The following is a 15,867-nucleotide window of genomic DNA, read 5'->3' on the forward strand; positions in this document are numbered from 1 at the left end:
TTTTGCTTCTTTTTGTTGTTTCTGATTGAATTAGAAAAATATTAATTCATATTTGTCATGAATAAATGGGTTTTTGGATGATTGTATTTAAGGCCTTTGCAACACAGCATTATCTGTTAAGATGGATGTTCTGTACTACTACATTTAATTGGAAATAAAGCAAGCTAACGCTTTTCATGTCAATTATCGAAGAAATGTGGTTTGAAATTATTTGAATCAAAATCCAGGACAGGTCAGGCCTCCTATTACATGAATTGTGCAAAATGTGATACCAGCATGAAATTTGGTAACGATGGGCAGTTTGATACACTGAGAAGAAAAGGATGTTGCCTAAGCTGACAAATGCCCCCTTTTGCTATTTTTAGACTGGTGTGATCAGTTCCAGGCCCCCAAGCAAGTTATTGTCATGATTTCTCTTAAACTTATAACACTGACATTGATGTGGTAGAAATTGGCAGTTTGATAAGCCGAGAGAGAATTTGGGCCCCAGCTCAGAAATGCTCCATTCGTACTAACTGCCCACAAACGACGCAAGCTTCTTTGCATTTTAGCTACATTTTGATAAATGCCATGGATAGTCTTCAAATCGACTGTAAGTTTGAAAAGTGTGGTAGCGAAACTCGAAAAAGCAAGTTGATTTTATCAAAGGAACAGAGGAACAATAAAAAATTGAAAAAGGGAGGGGATCATATTCCCCCCTAAACAACTCTAAAAAGGTTGTGAACACGAATCGATTCGGTGCTTGCCTTTGTTTCCGCTGCTGGCCCCCCCATTGCTGCAAATGCTGGTATCCTATCACAAACTGTGGCATTTCTCTATGTACACACGGCATTAAGTTGTGGCTGGCCCAATCCGACAATGTCTTTTGCAGTGTTTGTTCCCTTCATCCACCATTGAATGGAGCGACGAGATTTTGACACAAACATGTGATATACCAAACGGATTATTAATGATCTGTAAAATGAACAAACTGAAATAGCCAGATTATCTCTTGGTCATATTGCTTGCTGAGATGGTGGAAGAAAGTGTCACGTGCCTTAAGTCCTTCCGATGCACCTGAAGGTTTGAGAGAGGAGGAGGAGGGACGAGAGAGGAGGAAGAGGACTGAAGGGGCGAGACAGGGGGAAGGGGACTGAAGGGATGAGAGAGGGGGAGGAGGACTGAAGGGGCGAGAGAGGGGGAGGAGGACTGAAGTTATCGTTTAATTTCAGCGCATTCAATTAACTCCCAGCACCTTCGACCTTCACGTTTGAAAGTATTGCTCAATGCTCAAAGGGGCTCAAAGGGAACGCAAAATCAGTTCGACTTAGCGAATGGTCGAGTTATCCGGGGTTGCGAATTAAAAAGAGTTTATTGTATTTCCGTTATTTAGTCTCATTACTCTTGTCGTCAACGCAAAAGTTGGGGGTTATTTTAATGAGCAACCAAGTTAAAGGTTTTGGAAGCACGACAACTGGCAATATATATCTCGCTATATGACAACAAACAACAAGAAGTTACAGAACATACGGGTCATATATGCTGACGGTGGCATCCAACTTTTATTGATGAATTGCACTGAAATCATACTACTTTGAAACTTTAATCGATGAAAAATAGTTTGAAAATTGCTTTGAAAAAGCGAGCAATTTAAAACTTACAATTTAACAATTTAAAGATTGAGGTTGTCAATCAGGGTTCACACAATTTTTAGCTTAAGTTTTCGATCATTGACGTTTAATGCTCTTACAACCAACAAAATTTTAGCTATACTTTCTTTTTTTATGTTATGTTCAGCTATTAATTGCATTTCTAGTTTTTAAAAAAAATGTTTCAAAAAAAATATGAGGCAAGAACTTTAAAATAGTGCTAGATTCTAGTGAAACCCTAAAGAATTATCCTAAAAGTGATGTCTCTTACGAAAAAAGATAAACAATGTTAAAAAAACCACATTGAAACTTTCAGCAACCCCAAAATGTTTGCTAGGCAACTTTAAGTCCTAAGCCAGTTTTTCAGATGCTTATAAAAATGCATGCAATAATGATTCTGTCGAGAAGTTTTGTTTTGATGTGTTTTTCAAGCATTCTTAGCAAAAATCTGTCTTGCGTAAGGGCCATTGCTTGCCAAAAACTTCTGGATACGAAAGACTCCAGATATTGGTGAGCAGGGCAGAGTCAAGAAACTGTAGTAGATACTTTTGATATAGAAAATGTTTGCTTTTGTTTTCTATATTACAAAACTAACTACGGCAAGGTTTTGAGCAAAAAGATACAGCCTTACTGTTTCAACGCAAGATCCATTTCTACGTTCACTTTTGGAAAAAATTGTGCTTTCAAGAAAACACGCGTAAAATTACACGAATCCAAGTGTCACGTGCTAGAAACTTTTCCTTTACGCCCCAAGGGAGCGAATCGTGTCCCCAACACAAGCAAGTGTTCGTTATAAATGGATATTTCAATTTTATAATATAGATACATGAAGCTGATAGGAATATCCTGACGAAAATTGCCTGCTATTCAGGGAGTTCTAGAATGAGCCCAATAAACTCAATCCATGGAATGTGTAATTCAATAGGGAGAAATGAAAAATCATCAAAGCTGAAGATATTAATCGTGTTGTTGTTTTTGTCATGTGACAGAGGCTCACATGAGAGTATTGTTTATGTAAACAAAAGAAGCTATTTTTCAACCAATCGCCATTTAGCAATAGATTCTATAAGCCAATCATCGTCAACGAAGTCGATCCTGAAACAATCCGTGAGGGCCTGAAGTTGGTCGGTGTTACATGTTGGGTTAGAGACATAGCTCGAGAGTGTGCAGAAATCATGTCCTAATCATTTAAAATTCTATGATTTTTTTTGTCGTTAGATCTTGGAAATTAGAGAAGGAGGAACTGAAAGATGTAATTCAAAATGAGTCGTAAAGAGGACTCAGAAGAAGCGAGTGAAGCCGGTAAGTTTAGTTTAGGCCCAGTTCGAGTGAAAGTCACGTATAATAAATCTAATGGTTTTGTCTTTATGTGCTGCTGCTCTCTCCGTCCTTTGTTGGATCAATTTATTCCGATTTGTTTTCTGGATTGAGCGCCAGCAGACTCCTTATGTAAGACAATGCACCTCGTCACTCTGGGGCAGTCACAAGGTGGTTTTGCCAATAATGATACTCGAATTTCTTCCATATATTTTCCTTCAAATCCCCTACATTATCTTAATTTTATCCAGAATTGTTGACCATTTCTGTTAACTTGAATATATTTATGACATAAAAATAGGTTTTTAAAGCGGTAGTACCCTTTGAATATCTCCAGAAACAGTGCGTTTCTACTACCGCCAGCACAGAGTCTTTTTGGAAAATCCCAGACTTGCAAGGTTAAGTTTTTGCAAAGCACGAGAGGGCTTCAAACCAAGAATGGCTTATAATTCGCAGCAATAAATGACGATTATTATTTTGTTCAATAACTTATGCATTATTGAACTCTCTCGCTTTTCTTTAAATCGAAACTTGGGTAGGCCTGGGCCATTTGATCACACACCCCTTCACGGCTGGTCCTTCAATAGTTGAATCGTTTTTCCCTCCTTTATCTTTTTTACTTAGAAAAGGTTGTCATTATTAATGAAAGAGCAAAGGCAGCACATCTCTCAGTGTATTGACGACTGCATTGGCGCAGCGAATGTTTTTATTTACCAATTACTGTCCTTCCTGTTTTGTCGGTGACGGTCACGTAATCGAGTAACATTTTTGCAGGGGAAGATGATATTAGCTTGTGCTTGATTTGTGGAGACCGTGCAACAGGAAAACACTATGGGTCTGTAAGCTGTGATGGTTGCAAAGGGTTTTTTAGAAGGAGTGTCAGGAAAAATCATGTTTATTCGTGTCGTTTCTCAAAGGACTGTATTATAACGAAGGACAAACGAAACCAATGTCGTTACTGCAGGTTGAAGAAGTGTGTCAGTGTTGGCATGAAAAAAGAAGGTATCAGTTGATAAAATGTTTTTGAATAACATATTTTCATCTTTATTTCTAAATAAAGACCAGTTTTTTTAAAAGTCACACTGACCCAGTTTGATAAGAGATAATTCAATCTTAGTTGTTGACAATATTTTATCATAAACTGCTTTGATGACTACCAGTACCTTATCTTTATTTTTGGAGTTGAATATTGAAGTGAGTTGGCAATACTGCTTTCTGTATCAGATACATTAAACATACAAAGATGCTTCATGGTAATGAATAAAATCTGAGTGAACTTTATCAAATCTTGTCTATGAGGATTTTAGTTCTTTGTATCAGGGTTTCTGTTGGCTTTCAGGCCAAAGAGATGACCCCCCCCCCCCCACGTTTTGCAAAACCAGTCAACTGAGATGAATAATTTGTTTTGTGATGGAAAACTTCCGTTACAGTTAAGCGAGTTATATGTGGTAGGTGAAAAACTTGGTTTTTTCTTTTATATTTACATTAAAGATAAACAGATTTCAACTTTCCACAGCTGTACAAAATGAAAGAGACAAAATAACAAGAAAATCTTGTGATGAATCAGACAAGTTACTTTCACCACAAGTGCTTTTGTCAGCAGAAATTCTTTCCAGACCTGCTCAGTCTCCACCAGGTATGGTTCAAAGCGTGATCTTTTTGTCACAATCTTTTTGACAGTTTTTCATCTTTTTAACCTTTGTTTAGCCTGATAAATACTAATTTTCTAGCAAATCTTTCTTAGCTTCCTCAGTTTGGTTTACTCTTTGCAAGCATAAATATAGAGTTTAATAGGTGATATCATTGAAAATATCTAAATTAACTTTTACCTTATTTGTTAAAGCACTATTGTACTCTTTTCACTTTTTATGTTAGAAAGCAATGCATTGATATAAGAAATTGATGTCTTTTTACCAATGTCATTTATGACAGCTACTTAAATCATTGGCCTGTTTGACCAACTTTGATTCAAATTGTCCCAAAAAATATGTGTATCCCAAAAAATTAACAAAGCATTCTCATTGTCACAACCAACATTTGTAATAATTTATCCCTTTTCTCTAAAATTGAATTGATTTATCTTCTTTATTCAAATCTTCTCTTAATTTTCTATTGTAAAAATCTTATCTTCATTGGTGCATTCATATTCTAAAAAGAAAGCAATATCTAATGTTATTATCCAGGTCACAGCAAAAAGCTGTCTGTGAACATTTTAGTGGCTGATTAAACATTACTGAAACTGACCCTCTTTTTCTTGCAAAGCTTTCTATTATCTGGCCTTTAAACCACTCAGGATGGGATTTAATTGTACCTCAAGGTTCCTACTTGAAGGTTATATCTGATGTTTGCTTAGGTCATGCCTTTAACTGTTTTTCTAAAGTTGATCATTCACATTTAGAGAAGCTACCTTTTGTTGCACAGGAAAAGTATTCCTATTGTTTGCAGCTGTGCCTTTGAAATCCAGCTTCATGCAAAAAAAATTTGGCCGACCAAGTATACCCTTTAAGAAAGTTCACTAAATTAGCCGATAAGCTTTCCTTTAAATGGCTCTGTGAATTGTGGTTGGATGAAACTCATCGAGAGTTTGCTGAATGGACACTCATAATTCTTCATGTTGTCATTGAAGATTAAATTTTTCAGCACTAATCAACAACAGAAATGGAGAAATTATTTTCTCATTTTCAGAAATTACATTTTGTTGATTTGTTATTACAAAACAGTCTTCTATACTGACATTGCATGTTGCATGCATATGATTTCTTTTACCTAGAGTACTATGATATGCTCTTTATAATAATTAAGTTTATATAATAATTAAGTTTATTGTTTGCTGGTTTCATTTTCATTCCCATAGATGTAGGAGATATAGGGGCTGGGAGCTATTTGTTAGCAAAAATTATTAATTAACTCACAATTTTTCAGGTAGTAGGCTATTTCAAATAATTCCAACCAATTGTTCCACTTGTTCTATATGAATCTCACATAAGTTGCTTTTGCCTTCTTCACTTGTCAGTTTTTAACATTATATGTCACAAAGTAGCAGTTTTTAGTGTTTTTCCTTTTGTCAGCTGTTCCAAAGCTTACTTTTTCAAAAAACTGTCTTACATACATTTTTAGAAGATGTTTATATCTTTGAAGCTGTTTTCATTCTCAAATTTACAGACAAGCCAATTAAGGTCATTCAAGACATCAAGGAGGTCTTTAGAAATCCCTTTATGGTAGATGGCTGTATTTAACTACCCCCGCTATGCAAAATCACATTTTGAGGCCCCTACAGATGTAAACTTACTTTTTTCAAAAGTTATTTGTTTGAACACCTAGATACATTAAATGGATTAGATTAAACCTGGTATGAATTATTTTCAAAGATACACCCCAACTACTGTTTCCCTACTTGTAACTAAATATTTCGAATTGCTTTTACTGTTTTTTATTGAACTGTTTAAAAGCTTTATGTAGTTATCTTAATGACACTAGCATATGTATCGGTAAAGATCGGGGGCGAACACTTGCTCAAATATTAGGGGGCAATGTTTTATTGTCTAAATAAAATGACGTCACATTTCCCATTGTTTTAGAACAAAAGTCAATTGTCCTCTAAAGTATTGGGGGCCCCCCAGGTGTCCGCCATTGGTAAAGGTTGAATAACTTTTTAAAATCGTCTTTGCTGCAGAGTTTCTCAACCTCCACCAGTCTCTGTTGTTTGAAAGTCCATTTTCATGAAGATGGTAAAGCGCTTGCCGAATCTTTTTCTTGACGGTGATCATTCAATTTTCAATTCGCGTCTGATACAATCGTAACCTACGCATTCGTTTATTTTCAGATCAACTGAATCTGAGCAGGGAAGCTACAAGCAACGACATTGTCGAATCGATGAAGCAACAACTGCTAGTGCTAGTCGAATGGGCCAAGTACATTCCGGTGTTCTGTGAATTACCATTGGACGATCAGGTATCGTTACTGCGTGCCCATGCCAGCGAGCACCTGATGCTTGGCGTCTCACGAAGGTCAATGGCAATCAAGGATGCCTTGCTGCTAGGCAACGAACTCGTTATCAGCAGAAGCCACCCTGAGGCTGACATACGTCGGATAGCGATTAGAACAATGGACGAGCTGGTGCAGCCAATGGTCACCTTGGAGCTAGATGATACTGAGTACGCATGTCTGAAAGCTGTCATTTTCTTTAATCCAGGTAATTGCTCTTGCGGCTAGGATAACAGTTTTGTAAAGGCGGTTTATATCAGATTAAGGCTGCATTCTTTTGAAGGGGGGAGGGGGGGGGTGTAAAGTCATATTTCGTATTTTCTCAAAGGAAAGTCTTAATGAGAAACTCATGGTAATTTTCGTTTGTCGTGGTGGAAACAGCCAACCAAGATCGGGGTAGTCTTACCCTGGTTATTAAATGGCAGGATTCATTTTAAGGCATTTCTACCAATGACATATTCAAAATTTTGAAGATTTTGGTGTTGCCTTTTAAATATTTTCATGACCACACCTGCAAAACTAACTGTATGTGAAACTTTCGATTCACAACAGCTCTCGTCAAAGCCTTACGAGAGATTTCGACGAGGAGCAGCAGTCTAGTTTTAAACATGTTTTCAGGAATAAAGATCTCAAAGGAGAAGATGAAAAGCGAAACAAACTGAATAGCTTCTAGATACTGAACAAATTTTAGAGAGATTTCATAGATTATGATCATTGGTGCTGTTGTGTTCCCGTTTTTAATACTGTAATGCTCTTTTTTAAATGTCTGCTGGTATCTGCTGCGATTTTACTTTTTCAATACCAAATCTCTTTATTTTAGTTTTATCATTGCACAAAATTTTAGCTTATCACTGTAAAATTACGATTTATCACCACAGAGATTGGTTGTCACTGCATGTTGAAATAAACCCTGGCAAATGGTGTGAGAAATATAACGTTTAATTTTTGGAATCGTGTATGGCAACCGTGAATACTTCACCTTTTAAAAAGGGCAAAGTCCATTTGTTTCTTGAACTGCCAGTGGAACAGCCAAGATATATCGGGGTAATCTTACCCTGGCGATTCTATTTATTACTTCCTTTAGCTTGCAAATGATGTGAGAAATATAACGTTTAGTTTTCGGAAGTGTCCTCATATAAGGTCAAGCCTATTCTATTAAAACGGGTTGTTTTTCTTTTGAAAAAATATTTGGCAGTTAGCAATAACTGTATTGGAGACGTCTGGTTTGATAACTCATAATGTTCGGTGATTAAAGTATTATCAGGGTCTTAGATGCAGTGTTGGCTTAAAACATGTAATAAATTGTTCGTCGAAAAAGGACCATGTTAGGATTATTGTTCCTTGTATCTTATGCATGTGTCTTTAACGGCAAATTAGTAGCAAATTAGTGAAGTCAGGCCGATACCTCATGACATTTGTCTGATATAAGAGGGATATACATTGAAAGCCGTATACATTGAAAGCCGATTATCCTTTTCTCGATATTCTCATTTCCTGCACGTCGAATCTTCATGTAGCTTGTCTAGGCTAAAAGTTGTGTGAATCATTTCTTCATCTAAAGTTGTTTGCTTTCATGTTTCGTTAAAACTCTGATTTGCAGATAATTTTTAAAAGGCATTCTCGGAAAATCAACTTTACGTTGTCGTTTGTAACGGCACGTATTTTTCTAGTACTTGTTTATCATTGATATAGAGCCTTATCAGAATATACCTAGTTATACAGAATACAGAATATACTATACCTTTACCTAGGCAAAAATTGTGTTTTCATTCTCATCAAGAGAAATCACCAGGACACTTTTACAGTAGAATTTATGATCAATTATGTTTAAAAAGCTAGATACAGAGAGAACTGGGTGCAATACCCATCAAGAGAAGAACTTTGCCGGTTCATTGCCCGTAAGATCCTTGTAGCCCTCTAGAGGTATCGAGCTGGAATTTCTTTTCATCAGCCACAGCAGTATCTTTGATTTTAGTTGACACTGCTTCAGCAACTTTGGTGATCAATGGCATGGAAACGTGGCTAGATGAATGAGAAGTATAAATCTTGATTCAAGGACGCAGTTCCTTGAGTTAAATATTGCCATGCGTTATTTATCGTGCTTGAATGCCTTCATCAAGGCCATCACACCCTTGTAAAATAGAGCTTGTTGGATGGCGATTTTGCGTTCATTGAACTGGTAGAATCAATCAACGTGGCAAACTCTCTTCTTGTCTGGCCGATTAAGCGGTTTTTGGAGTTTTGTTTCAAGAAAAACCATAGAAATTTTCATAGACAAGAGTTTTTTAGCAGAAAATCTTTCTGCCTCGTATCAAGGCATATCATGTGATCAATCTTTGGTCAGAGAACTTACTCCACGTGAAAAGCAAATGAGAGTAAAAGAGGCTTATACGTGGAACAATTTGGTCGTTGCTCGTATTACAGATTTACACAAAGAATTGTCTTGGAATTCGTGAGGTTTAGTGACGTTTTGCCATTCGCCTTAGATCACATGCTTTTTTGCCAGTTGCGCTGGATTTGAGAAACAGTGTTTTATCAATTAAGAATTCGCTGTTAATGTCTTTTAAGCCTGTTTGGCTAATCCCGACTAACGCTCCCTTTTGAATTTATTCAGTTTCGAATACTCTTGTTAATCCATAATCTTCTATGCCCATTTTTATGATCGATGTTTCAGCGTGGTAAATAGAGACTTAAAACTGTTGCCCCTAGATGATGACTTAATATTAAAGAATTGAGAATGGTATGTGCTTCTGGAACTTCAAAGTACACCGTGGATCAAACCCGCTCATAACGATACAAGGCTTTACCAGTTTATCTCTTAATTGTACTTCCGCATTGTTTGATACTTGCTCATTAAATCTAAACTCTTACTGGAATTCAAAAATTAAAACTCACCTACGTTTGTACATGCCTGGAATATCTAAATTTATGTCCATTTCAACGAAATCTGGCTCCAAAGCGTTCCTCATGAAGCTGTTTTAGTAACCAACCAATCGAAAGCCGCTGCCAGTCCTTTTTGTACATACATTTAAGGGTAATCAAGACTTATTATGAAGATGGGATCAACAACTATTCCTATTTTTAGGAAATATTTTGTATTACGTATCGAATATGTTCGAATATATACCTGAAAAGACATATCGAGCTAGGAAGGCGACACTTGATCAAAACTTGAAAATTCTTCAGGCCATACATCCTTAAAACGCTTTGATTGAATTTGCCAGTGAATGCTTTTTAAGGAGAAACTTCAGGAGCATCATGAGTGCGTCTTTTACGAGCTCTTCGTCTGTTTAAATTCAGCTTAATGGTAAATGTATCAATATCTTAGATACTTGAGTTGAGTTGATTTGGATAATTTCAATGGGTTGGGTACACTCTTCACTGGTACATTTGTTCATTAGAAATGTTGCAGCTTTAAATCGCGACAGATTTTAGCATGAATAAATGGCTATCAAATAATCATGTAGATTGCAAAGTTGAATCTAACCAAACAATATGCATCCAGATAACAAGTCATAAAGCTTATATTATCCCTCTCCTAGACGCCAGAGGCCTAAGCGACCCAAAGAAGATAAAGTCATTAAGATTCGAAGTACACACGTCGCTTGAAGATTACATCAACGACAAATGTTATGATGTACCCAAGGGGAAGTTCGGAGAGCTGTTGCTGTTGTTGCCTACCTTGCAGTCAGTGGCACTGCAGATGGTTGAGCAATTGCAATTCGCGCGGCTTTTTGGCGTCGCAAAAGTCGACAATTTGCTTCAGGAGATGCTACTTGGAGGTGTGTATATGCATAAAATCCTTTCAAGGACCTTCAATTGAGATGTCCCGAGATGTCCCGTCAAAAATATAGTTTTAAGCCCCTATGCAATTTTTCAGAGTAAAATGAATCTTGTGAAGCCAGTCAGACGTTTTGTTTACGTCTTGCAGCAATTTAACCAATCAGAATCAGTTGTTCATATGTGGCTTTGTCCTGTTGATTTTGCCAGTGACTCGTGTTGCAAGGTTTTCTTGTGAAAATTTCCAGCGATGCTATGAACGTAAACTGTTTCGGAAGTTCATGTGATTTGTAAATAACAAGCTTACCAATATGCAGTGATACAGTTAACATGGCCATTCTCGATTAAAGTGGAAAATTTGTTGTTCATGTTTGCTGCAGTCAGTGATTGTATATCTATTCTCTAGTCTTGTCTCTGTTTGAATGATGATTCGATGCTTTTATCACCAAGGCATTTAATCTATCTATCAATGGGTTATGAAACTGTCATCCGTGACGTCGTTTTTGGGCGCAACAAGAAACAGTAAATGAAAGTCGTGTTTTCTTTAGATATGCGCTGTCAGTTATAAATAAGATCAAAATTGACAGCTGAGAAGAAACAAAATGGTACTGACACATGTAGTAACAAAACTTCGCTATGTTGCTGTTAACCTTGCATACCAAGTTTGATAGCTATTGGGTAATGACATGCTTAGAAAATTTGAAAATCGCTATTGTTTCTCGGTGTGCATCAGTTAATGTCAGTTAGCTGTCTTTATCACGCTTTCGAAGCACACTGCATATTTTAACCGTGTTTTAAACACCAATAATTCAGCAAGAAGCAAAAGGGAAGTAATAACGGGTCAAACTCTTGTAAAAGCGAATAAGTCAAAAGAATGGAAAGTTTAACTTTTGAAGAACCTTGCAACAATTTTTGTTGATTTATTCTTTTGAACTTAAGCGGAATACGAAAGCCAAAGAATTCTTATATTCCAGGGGTCTTCAGACGCTTGCCCATTGCAAATGGTGCTTCATGTATGCTTCACTGTAACGCGTGCTTTGGTTGTGAAACTTCTGTTACAAATAATCGACCTTCTTCACGCGCGGCAGATACGCCTGTAAACAGCCTTAAAGCTTGTTCTGCCATTCTTGTCCTTGTTATTTTCCCGGTTGTTGTGCCCTCATGTAGTGATTGTTTTATATTTCAGGCTCTGGTGTACAAGATCAGCTTGAAGCATTGTCACTATCACCGCTGCCTGCCGTCATGCCTACTATGGATTCGACAGCAGGAGCAACGAACTTTTGTCAAGGGTGTGCCGCGCGGCAGACTGCTGCGGAGGGGAATGAAAATCGTACAGACGAGGATGATGGAGCGCCCCCTGCAAAACACATGAAGGTTGGCCTGAAACCGCAAGAAAGAGTGCAATATCCTTTTGCTAATGGTACAGTTATAAAGAAAGATGTGCCTTGATTGGCTCGGAAAGCGCGAACACGCGTCCGCTACCTGATTAGAGAACGGTGCTGGTGCAGAACTGCAAGCCATATTAAGCATCGGAAGTAGTTTTAGAGAATTAAGTTTTTAACTCGGGCAAGCGCAGGAGAATTTGGCGAAGTCTGTTTTTCGCATTCAAATGTGGTAGCTATCAATTTGAATTTTATTTAGAAGGGTGCTTCATGAGTCACGTGCAACCTTGAGGAAGCGGGAAGTTGGTGGAAAAAATTTATATGGTTAAACAGAAAGTGATTCATTCTTTCGTTTCCATTCCACGATATCCTTGTAACTACGACAATCGCATCTCCTTCCATTACTCATTTAAACACCCAAATTTTTTAAGTAAGGAATAATAAATCGAATGCTAAAATTCATTGCTTCAAAGTTAATCTCTTGCACGATTATGAACAATTTTTACTATAGAATAAGTAGGATCATGATTTTAGATCACTTTTCTGATTTGAAGCTGTTTCCAGACCCCCGTTTGGAAGCAAACATGGGCCTTTTTGTCAGAATGTTTTTTCAACTTGTAACTGCAAACGCATAATATTTTATTAGTTCCGAATGATGAATGTCTTCATATGGGTCCTAATTTCACCACGAAACACACTGCTTTTCCTAGAAATCTGTTCTAAGATTTCCATAACAATTTTGTCTGTTTAATTTTCCCCTATAGTCTGTCGGTTTCATCGTGTGAAATTGTTTGCTATGTGTCGTAGTTTCACTTTTTAAAACCCTAATGCGTTAAGGTATTGATGATGCGTTGTAAGCATTCTGAGAACATAATCTGACGGTAATTTGTACTTTCTCCTGATTTAGACTTCCGTGTTCTGTGCATGTTAATTGTCAATTCTGTTGCCAGTTAGAGTCTTGTTAGGTATAGCGATTGCATTTGTCATCAATTATGATTTATATGTTCTTGATTTTAATATTATCTGCAAAATTCTGTATGTACACTACTCCTTAATATCGTGTACTGCAAATCTTGCAGAGGCAGTCTCACAACAATTTACTCCTAGCCAGACATGGTCTTCCAAGAAAGCAAATAACATCTTATACCCTGTATGTAGTTTGTGACTTTCACACTTTTATGCATTATTCAAATCTATCATCACCGTCATTAGTATTATTATCAAAGTCAGCATCATCATGATCATCTTTGAACCATTATCGATCCTCTCCAATCATCTCCAGACATCATCGTCTCAAATGAACCTTAAGTCCTCAATTTGATGCAGATATCTACGCATGCCTTGCTGGCTGTGAAGTTTACTGTGGAGTTTCGAAAATTAAGGACGTATAGAGTATTTTAATCATTTTTCACTGTCAGAATGTTCTTGTCATAACAATATATAGCTGACTGCCATATCTAAGATAATCCCAAATTCGTAGGATGCAAGTGACATTTAAATTTCTACTTACATGTTTATTACTTGTGTGGCTATGGTAGACCGTTGTCTTTTTAAACCATTTCCAAGAATTTCATTCCTATCCCAGCATTCGTTGCAGATCATATTTGTAAATAGATATGGAATTCCTAAGTCTCGCTGGCTCCTTTTAATATAACTGATGTGAATAAAACCTTTTCTATTCAAAGTATATTGTAGATTATCGATAGAGATAAGTATCATCAAAGTGATTTGCGAGTTCATTGTCTTTTTTATCAATTTCTCTTCAAATTATTTTGTTTACCCTGCCCAAATCGTGACAAAACTCATCTTTTTACCAAAAGAGAAACACGAAAGGCAAAAGATATGATTAAATTAATTTGACATTTTTTAATCCTTGATTGTGAAACTACAATTACCAGATGCCACGTTTCCGAAGGTCCAGCTAATCATGAGTACCAGTTGAGCAATCTGCAATCTATGCTTTTCAATAAAATGAAAGATTTTATTGAGAGATTCCAGTTCCACATTATGGACGGGCATCCTAACCTTTTGTATTGTGTAGAAATGAAACTTAAACGTTTTATTTGGAAAGTTCCTTGGATTCCTTAAGGGTTTTCTTATATTTATTATATGTATCAAACACCTTTTCCTAATTTAACGTTATTGATTATCAGAAGTAAATATTGGAAATACCTAGATGATAGTTTGTGGTGCAGCTCACGAATGCTGTCAAATCAACGTTACTTTGTTGGTTAACTGGGTGCAGGTCACATCACGCTTAAGTTGTTTCTTCAGGCTTTTTCAAATACATTCACTTATGTACGTTCATAAATATTAGGACAAATTCGGTAATATAGAAGTACGGCATTGCGCTATTTGGGTTTGCAACAGTAACTTATTCAGATATATGCATAGTCTTTTCTTAAATGATCAAGGCCCATCACGTATCCCAAGAATGTGATTAAAAGTTAAAATACACCTCAACCTTGAATTATAACTACAAAAGCATTTGTTTTTTTACAAATTACCAGTTGATAATGGAAAAATCCTCAAAAGAGTTGTCTGCAAAAGAGATGTTGTAGATATCAAATTTTTGAAGAGACGTTAAGAGAGGGTTGTCCAGAGAAAATCTGAACTACCGTTAAAACACGGTACCATGCTTATGCGCTATTGGGATTCTTCACGAACTTCCTGTTTCGTGATTTTCAGATTCATTCTAATTTAGGCAGATGTCAGCCTTGCAAAACATTTGTTTAAAGCAAATTGTACGGTATAAAAATGATGCAGTATGTATAAGCTTTGTACTCTTGGCTAATCAGATATGATGTGTAAATAGTTAAGTTGCTAGGCAGATTCGTATTTGAAAATCTTCCTGTCTTGAAATAAATCTAGTTCATTTTGTTTGGGAATATTTCTTCTTTGCAGACCATCAAATATTCGATTTTTTGGAGTTTCCAGATGCATGACCGTCAATTATGTATCATTAATTGATCCCAACACCGTTGCTTCCTCTCCCGTTAGCATTTCTAAGCTCCTTGCAATGGTTCAGAATTCTTACTATTGTGTTTTTCCCAGTCTACGATACTAGATACCTGGTTTAGAATTTCCTGTACTCCCATATATCTCATTACATGAAATATTCAAGGCTCCAGCGATGAATGGTTTTGAAAAGCATAAAATCCTCCATGTCCATAGAAATACATCCCAATACATTTACACCCATCCACTGCTTAAACATTTCACCTTCTGCATGGTACCAGATACTTTTCATTGCTCACTTTTTTGACACAGAAACACAGCTATGTTTGCTTAAGATGCATTAAAGAATTACGAAGCGGTTCGATTTGAGCTGCAGTTGTAAATCTGGTGGTAAAGGTTGGTAGGAATGATATGGTCTGAAGATGGAGAAAGGGGACAAAAACGAGCGGCAATTTCGAATTTTGGGGCACTTTATTCAACCGCCGTGGTGCGGAGCTCCGTAATATAGGCCAGCGGCAATATAGAGAAATGGCTGTTGCCGTGAAATGGGAAAGTCCTCAAAAAGGCTTTAGACGCGTGTTTTAGACAATTTCCACTACATTAACGAAAGACCTTCAGGAGAAAGTCTGTTGAATAAAGTATCTCCTAGAATTCTCCGCACCACCCGACCTCACTTTATTAGGGTCAGAAAATATATTTCTTTTTCGCAAATCGATTTGGCATTTATATAAATATTCAAATATATTGATAAAGATGAAATTTTACAAAGGACAACTATGAAGGCAAAAATATGCATTCGTTTTTCGTACACATAAACA

At 36.7% G+C, this 15,867-nt stretch overlaps 1 protein-coding gene across 1 annotated transcript; it reads left to right on the forward strand.

Moving 5' to 3' along the window:
• Nucleotides 1-2,723: 2,723 nt before the first annotated feature.
• LOC135690616 (hepatocyte nuclear factor 4-gamma) lies at nt 2,724-13,825 on the forward strand. The gene is made up of 6 exons (XM_065208219.2): nt 2,724-2,930; nt 3,720-3,947; nt 4,462-4,581; nt 6,769-7,137; nt 10,472-10,711; nt 11,896-13,825. Exons 1-6 carry the CDS (start codon nt 2,891-2,893, stop codon nt 12,156-12,158), a joined length of 1,260 nt encoding a protein of 419 aa, XP_065064291.1. The 5' UTR covers nt 2,724-2,890; the 3' UTR covers nt 12,159-13,825.
• The last annotated feature ends 2,042 nt before the right edge of the window (nt 13,826-15,867 follow it).

This window comes from Rhopilema esculentum, chromosome 4, assembly GCF_057945365.1.
Source record: "Rhopilema esculentum isolate cy_ngs chromosome 4, ASM5794536v1, whole genome shotgun sequence".
Lineage (NCBI taxonomy): Eukaryota > Metazoa > Cnidaria > Scyphozoa > Rhizostomeae > Rhizostomatidae > Rhopilema > Rhopilema esculentum.